Source organism: Thalassophryne amazonica, chromosome 10, assembly GCF_902500255.1.
Source record: "Thalassophryne amazonica chromosome 10, fThaAma1.1, whole genome shotgun sequence".
In the NCBI taxonomy this organism is placed as follows: Eukaryota; Metazoa; Chordata; class Actinopteri; order Batrachoidiformes; family Batrachoididae; genus Thalassophryne; species Thalassophryne amazonica.
In genome coordinates, this window is record NC_047112.1 from 106,344,475 (window position 1) to 106,369,510 (window position 25,036).

The 25,036-nt window shown below is 40.9% G+C and overlaps 1 protein-coding gene and 2 long non-coding RNA genes across 3 annotated transcripts; 1 reads left to right on the forward strand and 2 right to left on the reverse strand.

Moving 5' to 3' along the window:
* Window positions 1-3,724: 3,724 nt before the first annotated feature.
* Window positions 3,725-6,794, reverse strand: LOC117519344. The gene is made up of 3 exons (XM_034180702.1): window positions 6,618-6,794; window positions 5,533-5,748; window positions 3,725-5,120 (listed from the first exon to the last, which is right to left on the reverse strand). Exons 1-3 carry the CDS (start codon window positions 6,768-6,770, stop codon window positions 4,425-4,427), a joined length of 1,065 nt encoding a protein of 354 aa, XP_034036593.1. The 5' UTR covers window positions 6,771-6,794; the 3' UTR covers window positions 3,725-4,424.
* Window positions 6,795-6,940: 146 nt separating this feature from the next.
* On the reverse strand, window positions 6,941-8,620 carry LOC117519354. The gene is made up of 2 exons (XR_004563254.1): window positions 7,779-8,620; window positions 6,941-7,091 (listed from the first exon to the last, which is right to left on the reverse strand). It is a non-coding gene; the product is annotated as an uncharacterized LOC117519354 (long non-coding RNA).
* A 15,027-nt stretch (window positions 8,621-23,647) lies between these two features.
* On the forward strand, window positions 23,648-24,991 carry LOC117519351. Its single transcript, XR_004563253.1, has 3 exons — window positions 23,648-23,823; window positions 23,920-23,965; window positions 24,935-24,991. It is a non-coding gene; the product is annotated as an uncharacterized LOC117519351 (long non-coding RNA).
* Window positions 24,992-25,036: the final 45 nt, after the last annotated feature.

Here is a 25,036-nt window from a genome sequence, read left to right on the forward strand (position 1 = left end):
AGGTGATGAACCCGAAAAATCAACAAACCTCCTTCTCACTCACGTCCCTGGGAAGGAGTCACCGCGCATTTCCACTACGACCGGTGAAGAGTGAAGATGCCTGGACCCCCAGCTATGGGTATAAAATAGAATAAATTTGCGGAAAAAAAAAAATCCTGAAAAACCATGTTGTTTAATTAAGTTTTCTTGTCTTCGAGCAGAGTGCGAAAACCGCATCAGCTTTCAGGGTAAGTGATTTAAGTAATCTGTTTTGATAGAAATGAAACTGTGTCTTTTTTTTTTTTAGACAAAACCACGCAGACGGTCCAGAGCGCGTTCGGACCCGTCCTCGGTAATATATTTGAAATATTACAGAATATCCGCTTGCGAGGGTGGTGCTTTGTATTCATTTATTTATGTTAATTCTAGAAATCAAGTCAGAGCCCCCTGAAGAAGTTCGAAGGCCGGAAGCCCCGACTTCACCACGCAGATGTAAGTACAGCGATCGAAATTAAATCACGGTTAAAACTCTGGAATAACCCGATTTTTTCTGTCACAGCCCATGGAGAAGCGGGTCAGCGGGAGAGAACCGTAAAACGATCCACGGATGTACACGGTAAGGAGTCGGAGTTTATGTATTTATTTATTTATTTTAAATATTTAATAACTAACGATTTTCTCTTTTTTCAGCACGCGGTGGAGGGAGACCGTCTATTTTCCACCGACACGCAAGGCTCGAAGATATTCTGAGCTGGGATTAACCTCATCTCGCAACTTTTTTGAAAATGTGTATTCTGTTTTTATTTTTTTTCTTATTCCGATGGAACGGGAGAATTCATTTTGAAGAGGTATATTAATTGATTTTCTTGAGGTAGATTCATCCTGGTACAGATTTTAAAAGATGGAAGGAAAGAATTCAGATCGGGAAAATAACTTCGGACGTGTATTGGATTTAAACGCTTCAATAATCGACTCAGCGGGAAGCACTCCTGGAGCAGATGGCTCATTACCCGAGGCGTTAAATTCGCCGCCTCGAAATAACATCGAGTCCGGAGAGAGACTTTTAAGCCGTGTTCGTTTAACACCGTTAAATGAGGCTCTTAACAATTTGGCGGCTGAACGAGAATCGGAAGAAATTAACCCCTACATCATTTATGCGATTAACGCTATAAATTCGACGGTCCAGTCTGATACTGAAGAGCCCCCTGACCCCCCGCACACCCCGCCTCCAGACGAGTCCGGTACCGCGGCGTTGAACCAGGTACGCCTGACTCCACTAAATAACGCCGTAAACCTCCTCGCGTGTGAAGTTAATGCCCCCGGAGAAGAGATTTTAAACAGAGCTCGTTTAACCCCGATAAACGCGGCAATCTCTGTTTTGATGGAAGACGGGGATGATGCACGCCCGGGGCCCAGCCGACACTCTCCCATGACGGGCGGTGGGGCTGCTAACGTCATCAGGAGACCTGCTTTTAACAATATCGAAATCAGGCAACCTCTAAATTTCCAGCGCGCCGACGAAATTCCCGACTACGTGGAATTTTACCGTAACGTCGTAGGGGCTCTTCGTAACTCGGTCGAAAAGGCTTTAACACACGCCAGGGCCGGGGACTTTATCCAAACGGAGATTCGTGGGGACTCAGTCTACAACGAGGTCGCTTTGATCAGCTCATATAACGATGCGGGCGATGTGACGGGCTTCGAGAATCTGCTAGAACGATTGATACAATCGAATTCCAACGTTTTATCCGACGAGTCTCTGGAATTAGTGGTCCAAGTCATCCGCAACCAGAACGGGGCGGGGAAGCGCAGAATAGATGACCTCCTCCATCACGAGGTTCTGAGGAAAAAATCCAAATGCCTTAATATCGTGTATAATCCTGACAACAGTTTATGTTTCGCGATAAACCTCGTTCAGTTATTGAATCCTCATCTGACTACGCACGAGGCGGAGCAGCGCGGGCTGGCGTTACAAAATAGCGTCGCCGGTACGCCGGTATCTTTAGAGCAGGTGGGAAAATTTGAAAACGTTCTGGGTTGTAAAATTGTGGTGTTTTTCAGAGCCGAAGGGGAGAGAAAGCTGACAAAATTCCAGACAGGAATACCGGCGCTGCAGAAAACTCTTTTCGTTTTTCTGTTTAATAATCATTTTTACGGAATCACCCTTACGAAAAAGTTCAATAGGTTTCTATAGAGGTCATATAGCTTTCTATAGAACACCTATAGACACGCGACCTACAGGGGTCTTGGCCTATAGAGACTGATAGCATTCTACAGACATAAGGACCTATAGGCGCCATTGCGTATAGAAACCTATAGGTTTCTATAGACATGCCAGTATATAGAAACACCATATTAATCAATTCTGGCTCAAATGTAGCCGATAAATTATCTGATAGAAAAAAATGTGGAATTTGGATGAAAAAACAGATTGTTTTATTTTGTCTGCATATTTTTATGCAAGATAACGTTGCCACTGTACTAGCAAGGAGATATTAATTTTTGTTCACTTGTAACTATAATATATTTGAGAAGTGTGTATATACACATCACGCTTATACACAAGCAGATAAAGGCAAAGTATAAAAAAGTTACACAACATTACAAATTCAACAATATCTTTTATTACAAGTTAAAAATTTTTACATGTATATACATAATCACATATATCATTTTCTTTGTCGAACCATGGAACTTGGAAACTGCAGTATCATCAAACACAAGTATAGATGTAAACATCCAAACAGGTCAGCATTAATGCAGACAGTTTGCTTCAAATGGTTACTATAACATCTGTAACTGAAACTACACATGCATATGTTATATCAGTTCAACCCATACGCCAGTGTATACAATCCTGTAGGACCGTCTATATCCTATGCCAGAGGTGGGACTAAGTTACTGTCAAATCATTCTCAAGTCATGAATCGGCAAGTCTCAAGTCAAATCTCAAGTGAGCTTGCAAACAATTGGTGGCCGATTCATGACTTGAGAGTGAATTGACGGTGACTTTGAGAGAATTCTATAGGCTGCCCTATAGCATTCTATAGAGGGCCAAGTTCTGCTAACATGTAAAACATTCATGTGTAACCATCAATTCACAACTTAATCCCAGTAAAACCGAGAAGGCAGTGGGCACAGGTAAGATGAAACATCACTTTTCATAAAAATACATTTTTGCAGGATGTCTCCTGGATAAATACAAATATTTGGGTTATCTGCATGTTGGTCAATATTTACAAGAAAGTCAGATGAACAGCCTAGCCTTGCATCAACAAATAATGGTCTTCGTGTAATGCTGAATGGCTTTACTAGTATGATATTTGCTTTATCACACAAACAAAAACCATTATCATTCATGCAGTCTGGTCCCAATTTAACACAGAGAAAAGTTTCAATTCTTCCATATTTATACACACCATGAGTAAATGCAACATAGCAGTTGCAATGCCGAGCAGATTGAAAATAGTCACTGCTGGCATACAGCTGGTGGTGAAAAATAAATCTCTTATGTACAATGGCGGAAGTGTGCACTTGGTTCCCTGTCAGTCTGCTTGCAGCCAGTAACTTTGATGGAGGCAGAATAACTTGCTCTCCTTTGCCAAGAGCACGCAAATTATTTGAAAGTACGTTTGTACATTTTGATTTAGTGTGTCTGCTGGCCAATGATGTGTACAGGACAGACACATCAGTGTTCTCCTCCATGCAACTAACTGCTAACTCTTGTCATCACCTTCATGAGAGAGAATGTCTCACAAATCTGAAAACCAACTTTCTGGGTACCGTGGAAACACCTAATCAAAGTCCTGTTGTATCCCTCAAAAACAAAGGTGGAAGTTGCCCATAAAGGGCCAGTGTTGATAAGTGACTGGGCAAAATGAATCAATGAGTGGACATTGAAAGTGCAATGTCTTATTCCATCTAAACGCTCAGTCATCAGAACAAACATCCTGAGGCAAGCATTGCTCTCACGAACCTTTCTTTCAGAAACACTCTCACTCATGAGGTAATAAATACCAAATACAAATAGGAACCAGTGTTTCATATACACAGCAGGTAAAATTCCCTGAAATACCACCAAAGAATAGAACAGGAGAGCTCGCCATTCAGATGCCTTCCAATACTTCCGCGTTTTGAGAGACCTGGGGCATCTGGTTATTTCACTTGGAGGTGCTATATCCTGCAGTCTCTCATCTAATTTCTTCACTTGGTCCCCAATGTAATATGCCTCTGCTCTGTTTGCTGAATCCAGCCAAGTCCCCACAAAATGTCTAGTAACTCCTAAGAAAGCTGTGTGTTGTGATTCAGAACAAATGCCTTTCACAGAGTCATAATGTGGTAACTGCATGACAACTGAAGGCCCCTTCACACCTTGCTGACACATCCCTGTTCTCTGTGACTCTATTGACAATCTCCGCTGATCATCGTCAGTTCTTGGGAGTGCTTCACCATTTTATGGGTAAGTACGAATGGGAGGACAAATTTCCATTTGGTATTGGTGTGCCTTCCTGCTTACACCAGTCGCATCCATACTTCCCATTGAACTGTTTGGAATTCCTCACTAAAGCCCTGGCAGGTGCATCCGCTGACAGGCAAAGAGCAAAAATCCTGGTTTGGCCAAGAGGTGAGTGCAAACCATCTGCACCCAAATCTCTAAGTTCATCCACAAATGGTTTTAAGAAAGTATTCATTTTGGGTTTACATTCTCCAAACCACAAGCCTGCCATAATCATATGTTTCCTGTGCATATGTGGTGGAATTTCATTTACTGTGGCAAACAAAGGCCAAACAGAAAAATTGGAGGATTTAAAAATAGAAACTCCATCAGTATTGAACAATAATGACAAGTCACTGGGACCTATTATGCCATCATGAAGAAGGTTTTTATAAAGTTTACCATGAACAATGTCATTTATGTTAGTTTCTCTCAAGATTTCATCAATATTTCGATTTTCAAGGGCAGCTGCCACTTCTGGTACTTTCATCATTCTTTGCAGCTGTGTTTTGACGGGCATCCTGAGAAAAAAACTACCCTCTGCAGTTGAGATGTCTGCACTGAATTCATTGCCGCAGTTTGTACAATTCCTTGTCAATTTCTCGGGGCCAAGATATGCAGTGCACGCCATGCAATAATAGTGAACCTGAAATTGAAATAGAAGAATGGTATGAATATAAGAACATTGAAACCTGCGAGAGCACGGTCGTTTTTTAATGCACAACAGAAGCTTGAGCATATTGATTATCAATGATAAGCAATCTGTATAGCAACAAAAAAACACCATACACCAGCAAGAACATGATTTACTAGCATACCATGGCAAATGATAACAGCACAGACTAATGCTGCATTTACACATAACAATGACAAGAAATGAATGCCACGAAGTATACATTCTTGGCCGCTGATCATGTTAAGAATGTCAGGAATGTGCCAAGAATGAAGCAAATATGACGTTCGTAATGCATTCTGCCTATGTGTAAATGCAGCATAACTCCCTTTATATGAAACACATTGGTCAGTACAGATGATGATTTAATAAAAAATAAACATACCTCGTACATTGAATCTTCAACACTCTTGTACAGCAAATACTTTGATGTAGGAACACTGTTTGGACAGTGTATATTCATCGAAGAAAGAAGATCATCCAAAGCACTATCAGAAAGACCATGCCGCAAGACATAGGACACTATCAGCAGTAGACTCTGTGACTTGGTGATGGGTGCATCTGGATAAATTGGAAGATTTCCATCTTCAAGGCTGAATCCCTAAAAAAGGCAAAAAACAAAACAAAACAGTGAGCATCAGAAAGGTGTAACATTAGTCACGGGGCTGATATCAGAAAGAGCCTTAGATAAACGTGGCTGCACTCATCAGACATGGACTGTTTATAGTTGGTTGAGCCTTAATTTTTATTATATGAACATTAATTGCGACACTATTACACTCACAGAAATATTTAACCCTGACTTTGAAGATTTATGTAATTTTATTACATGACTAATTCCCATTTACTTTTTTTTTAAGATAGTTTTAATACAAACCTACCAAATAGACCTTACATGATTCATATTCATTACTGTAATAATTCCTATTTATTTGAAATGCATAATCCTCAGCTTTATGTATTTAGTATTAATAAAATATAATTACTCTAAATCAATAATGACAGTATTTATTTAAAACACCTAAAGTATATTGTTTGAACTGCATAATAATTAGGTTACCTATGCCATTTATCTTGTATATGGTTAAAATAAAATAAGTATAAATAATTTAAAATTCCTGTATACAAAAAGAATGAAATTTGTGGCCCAAGATGCTCTTCTAATAGAGGAAACATGGTACATGTGTGTTTGAAGTAAGAAAATATTTTGTTTTTCTTTTGTTAAGGTTAAGGTCATAGACAATGCCCTAATTCATACGGTTACAGTGCATAGAAAAACCAAACACCATATTTGTTCTATTAGAATGGCATGTGCTTAAATGACAGAAGCAATTTTATGTTCAAAATAAGTCATATGTTAACATTTCTATATGCAATAAATGCAATGTTTGGTTTAGGTGTGCTTCTATTTATTTCTATAATAGAGGAAATATGGTACATAAATTGGTATCAGTCATGATGCTTATTTACCTGGTAATTATCATCTGGTTCATTTCCTTCCTCCCCATCACCATGCTGAAAATCATCATCTTCATCATCTCCTCCAGAGTCATCTCCATTGTCATGCCAGTCCTCATCATCCCCCTGATCCATTTCTTCATTTTGTACTGAGTCTCCACCCATGTCTTGCCCCAAATCATCCTCGCCTTCCTTGTTGCCATCAATATAAGTGTTATCTTCAACATTATGATCACATCCAACATCACCATACCACAAGTCTGCTGAATCTGCTTGGTCTACTTCATTGAGAACATCATCCTTGCTTCCATTGTCCACTATATCATCCTGTTCTAAAACCACCCCACCTTCTTGAGAACTACTATGTTGAAACACAGCTCTATTTCTGATGTCCATTCGATCATTCATTGGTAAGTCAGTTTCAGGTTGTTCAACATCAGTGCCACAGTGGTTACAATCAATCCCTTCGTCAGTCTTTGAATGCTCCTAGGAAAAAAATATAGGATACATGCACCTTTAGCAACATGAATTTCAAGTATGCAGAGAAGTGGCATTTCATATTTTTAATCTTGATTGATGTTTATCAAAATTTACAAACAATTTCTCATAAAATTAATAAAAGGAAAAAGTCAGTATACAAATTATCTTCAAGCAAACAGAAATATTGTTCAAATGGAAACAATTCAAATAATGAAAACAGCCATACTAATTTAGTTTCAATTTCAACTGGTTATTCTATACATGCTGTAGATCATAATATAGCCAACATTCAAGAATCTACTAATTAACCATATACATGCCAAATTCATTGTCAATCAAGGGAGTTTTTCCTTCCCACTGTCGCCAAGTGCTTGCTCATAGGGGGTCGTTTTGACCGTTGGGGTTTTTCTGTGATTATTGTATGGCTTTTGCCTTGCAATATGAAGCGCCTTGGGGCAACTGTTTGTTGTGATTTGGCGCTATATAAATTAAATTGATTTGATTTGATTTGATTTGAATCAAGTGGACAATGATTAGAATGGTGTGGCATTATGTTACATGTGTTTTTCTTCATGAAAGAAATCTTAATATTTTCGCATGCCTCGTTTTGTTTTGTTTTTTTAAATCCCCCCGCCCGATTGTTAGTGACCCCCCCAGTCTAAACATAAGACAACGGGTCTCTTTTGTACTTACGGGAGCAACCGACTGTGAAGAGTTGAGATCAATGGTTTCACCACCTACAATTCTTCTTCTCTTTCGTCGATTACATTTTGTTTGTCTCGGAAGAGAGATATCGGGATTAATCCCATATTGTCTGTAACGTTGTCGAAGCATGTCAACCGAAATATGGCCGTCGGGTTGTTGGTGTTTTTCTTCTTCTGCGTCTTCTTCTCTCTGTTGGTCAGGAGGAGCCATCAGGTTAGGTGCGCATGCGTACAACAGAGCAGCGCCCGCAATGATTCAAAATGCATACATTTTTTTTAAATAAACAAAAATTTAAAATAGAATTAACTTTTCAGTTTTCTTCATAAAAACATCTAAACTTAGATCAATGTGAACAAATAAACACGTATAAGTCATGAATCTGTCTCCGGGTCATAGGTCGTTATATCCCATGATGCCACGCGCTCATAGGATCGCGCCATTTCAAAACGAGGCCGATCTTGGAGAAAGACCGCGTCACTTTTGTCTGTTTCCTTTATTTCACATTTACGCTTGTATAATAGTGAAATACGCCCTTTTTGAGTTTTTTGAGGAAGATGCCGTTGAAGTAGGCGAATTCAAGTGGATTGTTGGCCACAAACAGATTGCAGAGTCTATGATTGGAAGTAAAACAGAGGTATGGATTGTGTGTTACGTGTGATCACCTCGGACATCACACAATAAGAGAATGGAGTTCCGAGTGCGCGCTTGGGCTCCGGGTTGTACCAGCCAACCAGGAGTTATCCTGAACGGCAGTTCTATATTATACCATCTGAGAAATACAGGAGTGAGAAATGGCTCACTGCAATCGTCAGGGGGGCTGTAAACACCGATGGGAGTATCAACAAAAGGAAACAATGGACTCCCAAGTCCGGTCCTGCTGTGTTCTGCCCATTTCATCTCGTAAATACTTTTTGTGTTAATATTCGATTTCAGTTTTAAATCGATTCAACAATGCGTCACGATTGACGAAAAGCGTTTGTTTATACCGAGCTGCCTACCAGATGTTCAACTCGCACATGCGCACTCGGAACTCCAATCTCGCTTATTTCGACCAGCATTTTGAAGGTGAATCTAAGACCTGCTTCAACACTAGTTCTGGACTAGGAAACTCATTTTACCATTGAATAAAACATGCTCAATTTGTTTGCAATGCTCGCCCTATTTATGCAAGGACACCCTCCCTCCATTGTGTCATGTACAAGTTCATTTGTCCTGTTGATTGGTTGTTTGCTAACAGCACAAAAGATGAAATTCATGTTTTGTAATAACCAGGCACTTTTTATCTACAGCATAATTACATTCCATAGTGTTCATTTCTACTTTCCTATGAGTTCCATTACAAAATATAATCGCATTATGTTACCCCTAAGGTACAATGTGTGACTACACAGACCTCAGCAATAAATTAATTTAAAATGCCCCAAATTATATATGTAATATTTTGTCACATTGTGTTTCTTTTTCCTCAGGTTATTGTTAAATGGCCTTTAAACAAGAATTTGATGAAGAAACTTGGGAAAGAAGAGATCCACTTGAAGAGTTACCAGGCAAAAAACTGCTGCGCATACATTTTGAAAACTGGTGGTGAGTTAAGTATTTTCACAATATATGACCCCAATGGGTGGTTCTAGTTTTCTTACAAGCTTATGTATTATTTAGGGGGCATCATATTCTTTTTGGCCTTATTTAGGGATAACATGCTCCAGGAATAAATGGTAACAGAAAATAAATGATAATACAGTAATGACAAAGCTGCAGTAACCCCCAACAACCATATATTTTTATAAAGCTTAAATACTCTTCTATTAAATCAAATAATTACAAAATAAAAAAATAGACTGCTAACATTTATTTTTTAATTAATAAAAATCATGATTTTTATCCTATAAATTAGAAAATACTGTTATCTAAGCCGAACTTAGAAATTCTGAGACACCATTGAATCATCAGTGATCTGTAAATTTCCTCCCTGAAATAGACACCCTCATTGTATCTGACACAAAACAAACAATACTTGTGCCTATTTGAGGCAATTTATCAACATGGTATTTAAATTTACATGCTTTCATGTCCTGCAAATTTCACCATTATCTCGATTGAGAAACTGAAAATAAGTTCACAGCATTTGTGCAGTTTTTGTAAAAGAAATACTTCTTCTGGAATTTGATGGTAATTTTGACAGCGTATGCCATCCAGTAACATTGCTCTCTTAATGGCAGTTTAGGGATTGTTTTCTTCATGAATGCACTATGATAGTGTCTGTGTATGTCCTTGTCATGTGTGGATTTCACTTTGTTAATGCTGCAATATAATTTTGTCTCTGTAGATTAATAAGAAAAAGAAAGTGGTTTCAAAGAACAATGATGAAGAAGAACTGGCAAGAGCTATAGAGAAGGAAATGAAAGAGAAGGTATGTATAAAGTAACATTATGATTATTTCCAAGGAATCGTATAATAGTATATAGAGATAAATTACATTAACTGGCATGCTTTACATACACATCATATTAAACTGTTCTTTTTACCACACATGTACAGACCACAGCGGCTTCACAAGAAGAAGAATGTATTTTGAGTCCTGAGGTAAGCTACATCTACAATTCTTATTGTTCTTTGCTTGCTTTATTTGTAATCGCAACTCTTTGTTTAATTTCAGTAGGGTTAAATTAATCATGATTATTATTCTGTTACAGAGTGAAGATGATGATGATGAAGTAATGGACAAGGGCATGGAGATTGCATTGGTGAGCACCCCATTGTCCTTTTTAACTCATATAAAACACCCAGTGGCAATAGTGTCAATCATTTTGACTTTGTATAATTATTGAACAATCTGCATTTATTTACAGCTGAAAGCGGCTGCATTTGGCCCTTGAGAATCTGAGAAGTAAGTATAAAATGTCTTGATCAGTTCACACTTTTCATGAACTAGTTCAAAGGTCAGTTCACACATGTTCAAAGTGAACTGTTAACATTCATAGATCACCATTTCAATTTTGAATTAGTTCAAAGTTCAGTTCGTTTTTTAGGTGAGAAATTAAAATGAAAGACAACTTGTTTTTCAAACTGACTTCAACCACTATGCCTACCTTGTAGCCTAAAACTTCACTGTAGATCTTAAATTCTATCACACAAAATGGAAGTTTTTTGTATATATATATATATATATATATATATATATATATATATATATATATATATATATATATATATATATATCTGTGCTAATTATTTTTGTATGTTAGCTATTAAGTATTTGTGTTATTTGTTCGGACGTTCGGAGAAATATGTTAAGTTTTACTCTATCTGTCCAAGTTTCAGACACAGGGAGAGCTCCCCCTGTTGGTGAAAGCCAGTAACATTAGAAATGTTAGACTAAACCACACCTATGTTAACACCCACAAGGTATAAAAAGTGTTGTATGACTCATTTTAGGGGCCTTTCACAAGATGGACACTGTCTGTGAGGGTCCCAGGCCTGGTTTCTAACGTGACCTTGAATAAACTCAAAATGAGGAATACAATGGTTTGGTTTTTGGTAAGGGGCAGAATTTTACATAAAAAGAACCAGGTAGAAATAACAATAGTATGCCTGAAACTTGAGAGACCACACATGTGGAGATTAAAAAAAAAAATCATATATCTAACAGTTTTGGTCATAGGGGAAACTGGCGCACAATGAATCAGTAGCTATATCTGCAAAACTACAAATATATTTACAGCAGGTATGCCATATTTTTATACATAAAGACATTACCCTTATAAATTTGTGTTTTGTTTTTGGATGCATTAAGGGTAAAAGTAAGTGGCAAGTGAAGTCAGTTTTTTCCTATCAAAAGTAAATTTTGTGGATGTCAGTGTCTTTGCATTTATTTCTCACAACAGAGGAAAGGTGGCCCAAAAAAATTATTAGTTAGAAGACTACCCCGTCCAACTGATGAGCATGTGTTATGTCTTCTCCAGTCTATCAGCTATTTGATAGCATGACTCGTGTGTGTCATATGTCATGTCATGTGTCATTTACATAATTATTGTATGGCCTTGCCTTACAATATAAGGCGCCTTGGGGCAACTGTTTGTTGTGATTTGGCGCTATACGAGGTCTATTAGAAAAGTATCCGACCTTATTATTTTTTTCAAAAACCATATGGATTTGAATCACGTGTGATTACATCAGACATGCTTGAACCCTCGTGGGCATGCGAGTGTTATATGGCTGGGGGGGCCTGGCTGCCGGTTTGTTTCTGTCTTTTGGTTTTCCTCCCAGGTGGCTTGCGTTTGGGACTGAGTGGCTGTGTTGCTGAGGCTGTCAGGACCTCACCCTGATCACCTGCGACTCGTCAGGACTCACAGCTGTGGTGCATCTGGATGGATTGGAACATGTTGGCATTTAAGACTGGAGTGCACAGTGTGTATTTGCCAGAGACTCGACCTTGTGACCAGACGGGTGAGATCGTCGTCTCGGGAGCCATCTCATCAGCAGCGGATGCTGAGAACGTCCAGGTTTGATGCACAGTCTGTGAAAGAGGAGGGGGTGAGGTTTCACGCTCGTCAGCACACTTCCTGAGGTACGTTAGATTTTGTGACTAACAGTTATACAGTCAGTAAATGTGGTGTCCCTCACACCTTATTGTATTGAGCTGTTTGTTAGTCATGTATCGGCTTCCACTGCAGTGGAGTTTTGTGAACTGGATGTTCCATGCCTGCAGGTTGGGAAGCTGATCAGTAATCAAGCCAGGAAGTGTTTGCTGTTTGTACACCTTTAAGTGTTCTGTGTGTAGAGTGTGGACTCACATAATGGTTCCTTCTTTCACAGACTCGGTTGTTGCGGCCACCTGGGGGGTGTCGGCGGGGTCCTGGGTCCGAAACAGCTTCTGGCTCCGGACCGTTAGCGCTGCTGGGAGCGCACCACGCCAGGCCGCACCTTTTGTTATTATATTATCACTGTTATGTATTAAATTCAGTTAGCCTTTGTACCGTGCTCTGCTTATTTCATACTGGGTCCTTCAAATGCTGGTCTGTTCTCCGAGCTGCGTCCGACTCATAACAGCGAGAGTTTTTTCACGCCTGTCGGTTACGTCATTCGCCTGTGGGCAGTCTTTGAGTGAGGAGTCGTCCACCCGCTCGTCGATTTTTTTCATTGTTTAGGAATGGCTCAGAGACTGTTGCTTTGTTTGATAAAAATTTTTTCAAAACTGTAAAGCACAACTGAGTGGACACCATTCAATAAATTCAGCTGGTTTTCGGTAAAAATTTTAACGGCTGATGAGAGATTTTGGTCTGGTAGTGTCGCTTTAAGGACGGTCCACGGCGCCTGACGGCGATCTGCGCTTTGAGGCGGCAGCGTCTCGCCGTTTCAAGTTGAAAACTTCCACATTTCAGGCTCTGTTGACGCAGTAAGTCGTCAGAGAACAGAGAACTTTCAGAAGAAGTCGGCATGAGGAGTTTATTCGGACATTCCATTGTTAACGGTCATTTTGTAATGAAAGAACGTGCGGGCAGAGTCGCATGTCGGGCTGGACCCAACCGCGGGGGGTCGCGGCAGGAAAAACACCTCCGTTGGAAATCTTAACGGGCAAGTTGGAACATGCCCAAGCTGTTAAACAATTTCTCAGTTACTCACTTGTTGAAAGCCATTAAAAGCCGCCTGAATTCTACAAATGGTTTTCAACACGGAGGTGTTTTTCCTGTCGCGGCGCACACAGATTTGCCGAGTCGTCACGGAAACGACTCGGCGAATTTGCGCGTACGTCTTTCATTAAAAAATGTCCTTAAACAGTGGAATGTCCGCATAAATTCCTCATGCCGGCCTCTTCTGAATCTTCTCTGTTCTCTCACGATGTCCTGGGTGAGTTAAGCCTTAAATTAGGATGTTTTAAGCTCGAAACAGGCCGACGACAGCGCCTGGAAGCGCTGCAGGACGTCCCGCTCCGTGGGAAGTCCTTACACCGACAGAAACACCCATAATCTCTCATCAGCCGTTAAACTTTTCACAGAAAACCAGCTTAATTTCTCGAATAGTGTCCACTCGGATATTCCTCACAGGTCCAGAAAAAATTTTGATAAAGCAACGCGCGCCGTCTCGAGCAGCGTGTGAAACAAAGGAATTCAGCCGAGAGGGCGGGACCACATCTCACTCAAGGCCTGCCCACAGGGAAATGACGTCACCGACAAGCGTGAAAAAACTCACGCATGCGCACGAGGGTTCAAGCATGATTGGTGTAATCGCACGTCATTCAAATCCATATAGTTAAAAAAAAAATAAAAAGGTCGGTTTATTATCTAAGAGACCTCGTATAAAAAAAAAAATTGATTGAATTGATTGATTCTAGACAATGCTTTGTATACTGTTTGTTGTAGGAAACTTTTCTTACTGTTGTACATCATCTCAAGCTTTATTTTGTGCCTAACCTAGTGTCTTTTAATTTCAGGTAACTTTGTGGCCAGGGGTGGCCATAACAGTTTGGCAAAAGAGATTACTAAATGCCAAAAAAACAAATGTTAAAGAATACACAAACACCCTGCTGCTGATGATTCACACACCAGAATTACTACAGTCATCTTCCCTCACTGGGAAGAAAAGCAACGCTTTAAAGATATGAGTGCCAAAAAGAAGCTGCCTGGTGTAGAGTTCGCAATTGGTAAGTTAACTGGCAGAACAATAACAATATTAATGCAATGCCTTACATATAACATATTTCCTCTATGAGAAGCACACGTCCAATAGAGGCGCATCTAGACCAAAAATTAAATTCTTTCGAAACAGAAACATTTTGACCATTAAAAAAAAAAAAAAAAAACATTATTTACATAAGCCCATGCGCTTCTAATAGAGGAAATACGGTAATGTTTTTCCCCTGCTTTGGGAACTGGTGGTATCATTTTTAAGTAATATTTCTTGGAGAATTATTTTTAAATAACCGTTTTAATTGCTGTTAAACCCTATGCTGGTTGGTTTTGTTTTATCTGTATGCTGCATCCACATTTCACAGATTTAATTTATTTATTTATTTATTTTTCATATGCAGATTATATCAAAGAACAGACCCGGTCTCCTGATGTTAAACCAGTCAAAACGGCCATCACTCACCTGTTGAACACGGAAAGCAAACGCTTACTGAAGAAGTGTGATACCACTGATTAAAGCCTTCCCCTAATGTTCAATATTTCATCCAATACAAAGTTAAATTGTCACTGTTTGTGTATTGTTTATTTGTGAAATAAATGTTATATTTAAATGTTTAATTGTTCCTATTATCCTTTGTATATTTTATGGCATAATGACTTGTAGGTTCTTATAGAGAGCCTATAGGTTACATAGAAATCCTATAGGCTATCATATAAGCTCCTATAGGTTGATCTATAGGTTCTGATAGAAATCCTATAGGTTATTGTATAGGTTCTTATAGGGGCCCTATAGGTTGTTCTATAGGTTTTGATAGAAATTCTATGGGTTGGTGTATAGGTTCTTATAGAATTCCTATAGGTTGGCCTATGGGTTCTTATGGGGGCCCTACGGGATCCAATAGAAATGCTATGGGTTGGCCTATAGGTTCCTATAGAGATCCTATGGGTTGGCCTATAGGTTCTTATAGCTGGCCCTATAGGACCGCCTATGGGATCCTATAAGTGAAATGTCCCAATTGCCTATAGGCACTTATAGGTTTTTCTGTAGAAGCCTATAGGTTGCTCAATAGGCTTGTCTATGGAAATTCTATAGACTAGCCTATCGCAACCTATAGGCCATGCCTATAGAATTTCCTATAGATTTTTTTTGTAAGGGCATCGATTTAAAGAGATTTTTGGGAGTGAAATATGTATGTAAGTTTTGCTTTGAGGGGTACAATAACCATGCCTCCCATAATTCAATCAATCAATCATTTTTTTTATATAGCGCCAAATCACAACAAACAGTTGCCCCAAGGCACTTTAATTGTCCGTCATATTGTAAAATTTGTGAATCCACGCAGTGTTATGAGAAAAATAACCCTGTATTCTGCAGCGAATGTAACAAGAAGTGTCGCTCTCCCACCTGTTACAGCCTGCATAAACAGCCGAAGTATCGTCCTTCCGCCGGTAAGTTCGTTAATCAATTCAATCAATCAATCAATTTTTTTTTTATATAGCGCCAAATCACAACAAACAGTTGCCCCAAGGCGCCTTATATTGTAAGGCAAGGCCATACAATAATTATGTAAAACCCCAACGGTCAAAACGTCCCCCTGTGAGCAAGCACTTGGCTACAGTGGGAAGGAAAAACTCCCTTTTAACAGGAAGAAACCTCCAGCAGAACCAGGCTCAGGGAGGGGCAGTCTTCTGCTGGGACTGGTTGGGGCTGAGGGAGAGAACCAGGAAAAAGACATGCTGTGGAGGGGAGCAGAGATCGATCACTAATGATTAAATGCAGAGTGGTGCATACAGAGCAAAAGAGAAAGAAACAGTGCATCGTGGGAACCCCCCAGCAGTCTACGTCTATAGCAGCATAACTAAGGGATGGTTCAGGGTCACCTGATCCAGCCCTAACTATAAGCTTTAGCAAAAAGGAAAGTTTTAAGCCTAATCTTAAAAGTAGAGAGGGTGTCTGTCTCCCTGATCTGAATTGGGAGCTGGTTCCACAGGAGAGGAGCCTGAAAGCTGAAGGCTCTGCCTCCCATTCTACTCTTACAAACCCTAGGAACTACAAGTAAGCCTGCAGTCTGAGAGTGAAGCGCTCTATTGGGGTGATATGGTACTATGAGGTCCCTAAGATAAGATGGGACCTGATTATTCAAAACCTTATAAGTAAGAAGAAGAATTTTAAATTCTATTCTAGAATTAACAGGAAGCCAATGAAGAGAGGCCAATATGGGTGAGATATGCTCTCTCCTTCTAGTCCCCGTCAGTACTCTAGCTGCAGCATTTTGAATTAACTGAAGGCTTTTCAGGGAACTTTTAGGACAACCTGATAATAATGAATTACAATAGTCCAGCCTAGAGGAAATAAATGCATGAATTAGTTTTTCAGCATCACTCTGAGACAAGACCTTTCTGATTTTAGAGATATTGCGTAAATGCAAAAAAGCAGTCCTACATATTTGTTTAATATGCGCTTTGAATGACATATCCTGATCAAAAATGACTCCAAGATTTCTCACAGTATTACTAGAGGTCAGGGTAATGCCATCCAGAGTAAGGATCTGGTTAGACACCATGTTTCTAAGATTTGTGGGGCCAAGTACAATAACTTCAGTTTTATCTGAGTTTAAAAGCAGGAAATTAGAGGTCATCCATGTCTTTATGTCTGTAAGACAATCCTGCAGTTTAGCTAATTGGTGTGTGTCCTCTGGCTTCATGGATAGATAAAGCTGGGTATCATCTGCGTAACAATGAAAATTTAAGCAATACCGTCTAATAATACTGCCTAAGGGAAGCATGTATAAAGTGAATAAAATTGGTCCTAGCACAGAACCTTGTGGAACTCCATAATTAACTTTAGTCTGTGAAGAAGATTCCCCATTTACATGAACAAATTGTAATCTATTAGACAAATATGATTCAAACCACCGCAGCGCAGTGCCTTTAATACCTATGGCATGCTCTAATCTCTGTAATAAAATTTTATGGTCAACAGTATCAAAAGCAGCACTGAGGTCTAACAGAACAAGCACAGAGATGAGTCCACTGTCCGAGGCCATAAGAAGATCATTTGTAACCTTCACTAATGCTGTTTCTGTACTATGATGAATTCTAAAACCTGACTGAAACTCTTCAAATAGACCATTCCTCTGCAGATGATCAGTTAGCTGTTTTACAACTACCCTTTCAAGAATTTTTGAGAGAAAAGGAAGGTTGGAGATTGGCCTATAATTAGCTAAGATAGCTGGGTCAAGTGATGGCTTTTTAAGTAATGGTTTAATTACTGCCACCTTAAAAGCCTGTGGTACATAGCCAACTAACAAAGATAGATTGATCATATTTAAGATCGAAGCATTAAATAATGGTAGGGCTTCCTTGAGCAGCCTGGTAGGAATGGGGTCTAATAAACATGTTGATGGTTTGGATGAAGTAACTAATGAAAATAACTCAGACAGAACAATCGGAGAGAAAGAGTCTAACCAAATACCGGCATCACTGAAAGCAGCCAAAGATAACGATACGTCTTTGGGATGGTTATGAGTAATTTTTTCTCTAATAGTTAAAATTTTGTTAGCAAAGAAAGTCATGAAGTCATTACTAGTTAAAGTTAATGGAATACTCAGCTCAATAGAGCTCTGACTCTTTGTCAGCCTGGCTACAGTGCTGAAAAGAAACCTGGGGTTGTTCTTATTTTCTTCAATTAGTGATGAGTAGAAAGATGTCCTAGCTTTACGGAGGGCTTTTTTATAGAGCAACAGACTCTTTTTCCAGGCTAAGTGAAGATCTTCTAAATTAGTGAGACGCCATTTCCTCTCCAACTTACGGGTTATCTGCTTTAAGCTACGAGTTTGTGAGTTATACCACGGAGTCAGACACTTCTGATTTAAAGCTCTCTTTTTCAGAGGAGCTACAGCATCCAAAGTTGTCTTCAATGAGGATGTAAAACTATTGACGAGATACTCTATCTCCCTTACAGAGTTTAGGTAGCTACTCTGCACTGTGTTGGTATATGGCATTAGAGAACATAAAGAAGGAATCATATCCTTAAACCTAGTTACAGCGCTTTCTGAAAGACTTCTAGTGTAATGAAACTTATTCCCCACTGCTGGGTAGTCCATCAGAGTAAATGTAAATGTTATTAAGAAATGATCAGACAGAAGGGAGTTTTCAGGGAATACTGTTAAGTCTTCTATTTCCATACCATAAGTCAGAACAAGATCTAAGATATGATTAAAGTGGTGGGTGGACTCATTTACTTTTTGAGCAAAGCCAATAGAGTCTAATAATAGATTAAATGCAGTGTTGAGGCTGTCATTCTCAGCATCTGTGTGGATGTTAAAATCGCCCACTATAATTATCTTATCTGAGCTAAGCACTAAGTCAGACAAAAGGTCTGAAAATTCACAGAGAAACTCACAGTAACGACCAGGTGGACGATAGATAATAACAAATAAAACTGGTTTTTGGGACTTCCAATTTGGATGGACAAGACTAAGAGTACAAGCTTTCAAATGAATTAAAGCTCTGTCTGGGTTTTTGATTAATTAATAAGCTGGAATGGAAGATTGCTGCTAATCCTCCGCCCGGCCCGTGCTACGAGCATTGTGACAGTTAGTGTGACTCGGGGGTGTTGACTCATTTAAACTAACATATTCATCCTGCTGTAACCAGGTTTCTGTTAGGCAGAATAAATCAATATGTTGATCAATTATTATATCATTTACCAACAGGGACTTAGAAGAGAGAGACCTAATGTTTAATAGACCACATTTAACTGTTTTAGTCTGTGGTGCAGTTGAAGGTGCTATATTATTTTTTCTTTTTGAATTTTTATGCTTAAATAGATTTTTGCTGGTTATTGGTGGTCTGGGAGCAGGCACCGTCTCTACGGGGATGGGGTAATGAGGGGATGGCAGGGGGAGAGAAGCTGCAGAGAGGTGTGTAAGACTACAACTCTGCTTCCTGGTCCCAACCCTGGATAGTCACGGTTTGGAGGATTTAAGAAAATTGGCCAGATTTCTAGAAATGAGAGCTGCTCCATCCAAAGTGGGATGGATGCCGTCTCTCCTAACAAGACCAGGTTTTCCCCAGAAGCTTTGCCAATTATCTATGAAGCCCACCTCATTTTTTGGACACCACTCAGACAGCCAGCAATTCAAGGAGAACATGCGGCTAAACATGTCACTCCCGGTCCGATTGGGGAGGGGCCCAGAGAAAACTACAGAGTCCGACATTGTTTTTGCAAAGTTACACACCGATTTAATGTTAATTTTAGTGACCTCCGATTGGCGTAACCGGGTGTCATTACTGCCGACGTGAATTACAATCTTACCAATTTACGCTTAGCCTTAGCCAGCAGTTTCAAATTTCCTTCAATGTCGCCTGCTCTGGCCCCCGGAAGACAATTGACTATGGTTGCTGGTGTCGCTAACTTCACATTTCTCAAACAGAGTCGCCAATAACCAGAGTTTGATCCTCGGCGGGTGTGTCGATCGAGTGGGGAAAAACGGTTAGAGATGTGAACGGGTTGGCGGTGTACACGGGGCTTCTGTTTAGGACTACGCTTCCTCCTCACAGTCACCCAGTCGGCCTGCTTTCCCGGCTGCTCGGGATCTGCCAGAGGGGGAACTAACGGCGGCTAAGCTACCTTGGTCCGCACCGACTACAGGGGCCTGGCTAGCTGTAGAATTTTCCACGGTGCGGAGCCGAGTCTCCATTCGCCCAGCCTGGCCTCCAAAGCTACGAATAAGCTACACTTATTACAAGTACCATTACTGCTAAAGGAGGCCGAGGAATAACTAAACATTTCACACCCAGAGCAGAAAAGTGCGGGAGAGACAGGAGAAGCCGCCATGCTAAATCGGCTAAGAGCTAGTAGCTACGCTAAGCTAGCGGATTCCTAAAAACACGCAAAGTGAATAATGTGTAAATAATTTAGAGGTGATTCAGCAGAAGGAGTGCTTTAGTTAAGGCACGTAAGATTACACTGGGAAACAAATCGTAATCTAGATAACTAGATCAATCTAACTGCGCAGATTAAACAGCTAACAGATACAGAAAAACACCGCTGTGCTCCGTAACAGGAAGTGATACAATACCGCAGTGAGAGCCAACCACCAGTAGAGGCAAGCAAGAGCAAAGAAAGAGCACGTGTGTAATCAAAAGAGGTGTCATATATTTGGCGAGGCTCTCCAGGAGCCGAGCGAGGGTCACCTCTGCTATATGACCCCGCTCAAAGCTGAAGAGACGCATTCAGAGAAATATGTTTTTTATGATTTTGAAACGTATGTCGATAATAACGGGGAACTCGTGCCGTTTTACGTCAGCGCTGTAACAAAGACGGGTGATTTTTGGAGCGCATGGGGGACAGACTGCGTAGCCCGCTTCTTTAAACATTTTAGAACGAGAAAATTCAAAGAATACGTGTTCATCGCTCACAACTCAAAAGGTTTTGACGGCTATTTGCTTCTAAAGTATTTAGTCCAGCAGGGCGTAACCCCCGCTGTGATTATGACCGGGAGTAAACTATTAATCATGACAGACGCCGCCTTTAAACAGAAATATATAGATTCCTTATCTTTCCTTACAATGCGCTTATCTCAGATAAAGCCCTGGGAATCCGACTGAAACACGAAATCGTCCGCAAAGGATACTTTCCGCACCTGTTCAGTTCAGAAAAAAATATGAACTATGTCGGTCCATACCCTGACTCAGCGGCTTACGGGGTCGCAAATATGTCAGAGAGAGAAAGAGAGGAATTTAACGCGTGGTACGTGTGCAAAAAAAACGCAATTTTCGATTTTAAAGCCGAGGCCTTTATGTATTGTGAAACGATACAAAAATCCTGGCTGCAGCCTGCTCCAAATTTATGTCTGAATTCATCGCTGAAACACGCGTGGATCCTTTTACCTGCGTTACAATCGCCTCGGCGTGTATGAAAGTCTTCCAAAACTAACTTTCTTGCTCCACAAACGCTGGCGATCCCCTCTGCCGACAATTATAGAACGATGCATAAAAAATATTCGGACGTGGCCGTGCAGTGGTTAGAATGGGTTGCTGAGACGCAAAACATTATCATCGATCACGCTCTAAACAGGGGCGAGAAAAAAATAGGAGGTTTTATGTTGATGGGTATGCTCAGATTGACGGCCGGAAAAGTGTGGGAGTTTCTCGGGTGTTTTTACCACGGGGTGTGCAAGGTGTTTTACACAGCACGAATAAACTCTCACAAACACCTCATTTGGAGAGCTCCACGCAGCGTGTCAGAAAAAAATAGCCTTTCTGCGGGCTATGCCGGGCGTCACCCTCAGCGTAATTTGGGAGCATCAGTGGCTTGAAATGAGGCTGAGGGATGAGAGCGTTCGGTTTTCCTCGCCCGCAGGGGGTTACCGCCGCCCCTCGAACCTCGCGACGCTTTATACGGCAGTCGGACTTGCGCGTCCCATCTGAGGTACACGACTAAGCAAGATGAGAGGGTCTATTACGTCGACGTGACCTCGCTGTATCCTTACATTAACGTAAATTTCACATATCCCACGGGGCATCCGGAAATTATCGAGAGAAATTTCCGAGACCCCAGGACTTATTTCGGGCTCATCAAAGCCGTCGTGTATCCGCCCCGGGGGCTAAAATTCCCCGTCCTCCCACACAGAACTCCTCACGGTAAACTGGTGTTTACTCTGTGTCGCACCTGCGCTGATGAAAATAATCAAGCTGCAGCGTGCACACAAAGTCAGCAGCAGAGAGCTCTGTCTGGGACTTGGCTCGACACCTGGATCTAGAGGGTGACAGTGTACAACTACAGTAGAATAGAATTGAATAGAATAGAATAGGAATTTATTGTCATGGACACATTTTCTACTTACAAACTACTCCAATTCACCCTCAAAATCTCATCCTCGTGAAAACTGTACAACAATACTGTATTTCAGGATTGGTATTTCTGGACCTTATAAAAAAACGCACCTGTTCCATTTCGATGTGTTCACTGTCAAAGTCAAAAAAAAAAAAAAACAGATTTTGAACTGCAAAAATTCTGTTTTCCCATTTGTTTCAGTGAAAACGGCAAAATAGTTCTGTTGATGCCACGGAAATCAGCATTTTCCACAGGATGTCATTACTGCGCGTTTCTCAGCAGCTGATCAAATCAGACTAAATTCCCCCTGTTTATGACTTCATATCTCAGGGCATATGGCACCAAAATAAAACACAATACAGCACATATTTTCATAGTTCTGTATTATTTTGAATGGTCAGCTCGTTTGACATTTCATTTACTCGTGATATGCACTTTAAGGTTCTGATTGACTGTTTTTGTTTTTGCTTATAATGCTCCTGTATCCATGACACCAGAGGACAATAAAGTAACCATGGCTTTCCAGGATAGGAGATGTCCTTTATGATTTTCCTGTGCTAAAGGCTAAGCTAACATTAGCCGATCATTAAACCTTCACAGCAGTTCAGTAAACATCATGTTTTATTTTTACATTATTCTCACCTCGATGAAGCTGCAGAACTAAACTCCGTTGGGCAAACTGGGACTTCACATATATTCAAAAAGTGGGAGATTTCGGACTGAGTGGGTTTGCTCCATCACCCCGGCTGCCTGCCTCGCTCTGCACAGTGATCATGCCTGAAGGCAGGCTTCTCCATGCAGGTCAACCCGCTGTCGCGGTTCGATCGATATCCCACCAAGTCGTCAGTCCTCCCTCGGTCGGCGTCACTCTGAAAAGTAGCTGAAAAAGCTTCTCCCCAGGGTGATGGGAGAATCGTTCTACTGCGTATTTTGTAAAGCTTTTTTGTGTTTCAGGCGACCCAAATTCAATCAGCGATCGCTGAACTTTTTTCAGGTTGTGGAAACAGCCAGAATGTGACATGGCAATCTCCGCCCCCTTGCTGCTTCCAAAGCAAAGCGTCTGACGTCACGCGTTGGAAACGCATCCGACGGATTGGAAGGCGTTGGCGAATTGGCCTGATGTATTCAGTGTGAAAGGCCCATTAGTCCCACGAAATGATATTATTTCCTTTACCTGAGGGACAGTATCTTCAGTTTATGAACCTTTATATGTAAAGATTCGAGTTGTCCGTAATGATTTGAAAATGGGAAATGAAGATTTTTTTTTTAACAGAGTCTTTGGACATCCCACAGGAACAGCATCCCTCCAACCACCATACTCAGTCACCTCCATGAAAAGCTGCATGAATCCACAGGGAAGTGTTTTGTGACACGGCCTTCTGGGAGGTGTGGTACCTGAAAATCGGGTACAGTAGGCTGACAGATTTGTGGCCGGATTCAGGCCGGAGTCGCTGGCTTCAAGTGTTTCCTCATCCACAGCGGCATGGAGGAGTTTCCACATGTGACTGAGAGTGACCTCCACATGGCCATGAAGCAGCTGCAGGGCACAGGAAGTGTTCTCCTGGTATGTGACACATGAATCATGATTTACAAATGTCCTCATAATAGAGCAAAGACTCAGTGTGAATCACCTGAAAATCTTCTGCTTTGCCTCCTCCAGTTTCATGCAGAGAAAGATCTTCAGCTAAGACCAGAGGAGACCAGCGGTAAGAATCATTTTTACTGTCCTCCCACTAGCTTCATGATCCAGTGTAGAGAAGTAATGACATTAGAGTTATCAGTTAAAGCTGGTCCACCGCTTTGTTTATCAAGTTAAAAACCTCATTAAAAACATTTAGGACACAAATTTGTGGCATTGCGTGTCGTGCGGTATGAATGCGGCATCTGACGTAAGAGAGAGTAATGACCCACCTTATGTCAAAAGTGATTGATGGCCCTGTCAGCCAATCAGAATCGATAACGCCCCTAAGCCCCTCCCCTAGTCCCGCCTCCAAGCCCCTCCCCTATGACATCACAGCCAATCAGAATCGACTACTTCACTAAGCCCCGCCCCCCGTTATGACATCACAGCCAATCAGAATCGATGACATCACTATGTCCTGCCCCTAAGCCCCCCCCCCGGCTCCTCCCCTAGTCCCGCCCCTGGCTCCTCCCCTAGCCCCACCCCAAGCTCCTCCCCTAGCCCCACCCCAAGCTCCTCCCCTAACCCCGCCCCAAGCACCGCCTCCAAGCCCCACCTCCCCTCCCACCCGGGTCTAATATTTTAATGTCATTTTATTTCATGAATTAAAGAATGATTAAAAATATGTGATTAAACACGAATATTTAATACGCCATTAATATTTCTTAATTCTTGAATTATCGCGTTTCCTTTTCTGTTTTTTAATTCGTAAATTAAAGAAGGGAAACAAATAGCCGTCTCTCTCGGCTGTAGTCTTTAGCAAGACGGTCAAATACCCACGCATAGAGCCGCTCGCGGAAACATGACCCCACGGCTGTAATACCTGTTGCAGACGCTAGCTGTGTCTGTGTGTGCGTGCGTGTGTGTGCGTGTGTGTGTGTGTGTCAGGCCGGATGGTCTTTTATAACATAGTAGAGAAGCGTTCGTCACGCTTGTTTGAAGGCTGAAAAAACAAAGCTCCTTCTCACTCACGCCAAATGGTGTTTCTATTAAGATATTACCCGATCGATCATGGTGCGCGGGACACCCGCTGATCGGAGATGCTGCCCCGAGGTGATGAACCCGAAAAATCAACAAACCTCCTTCTCACTCACGT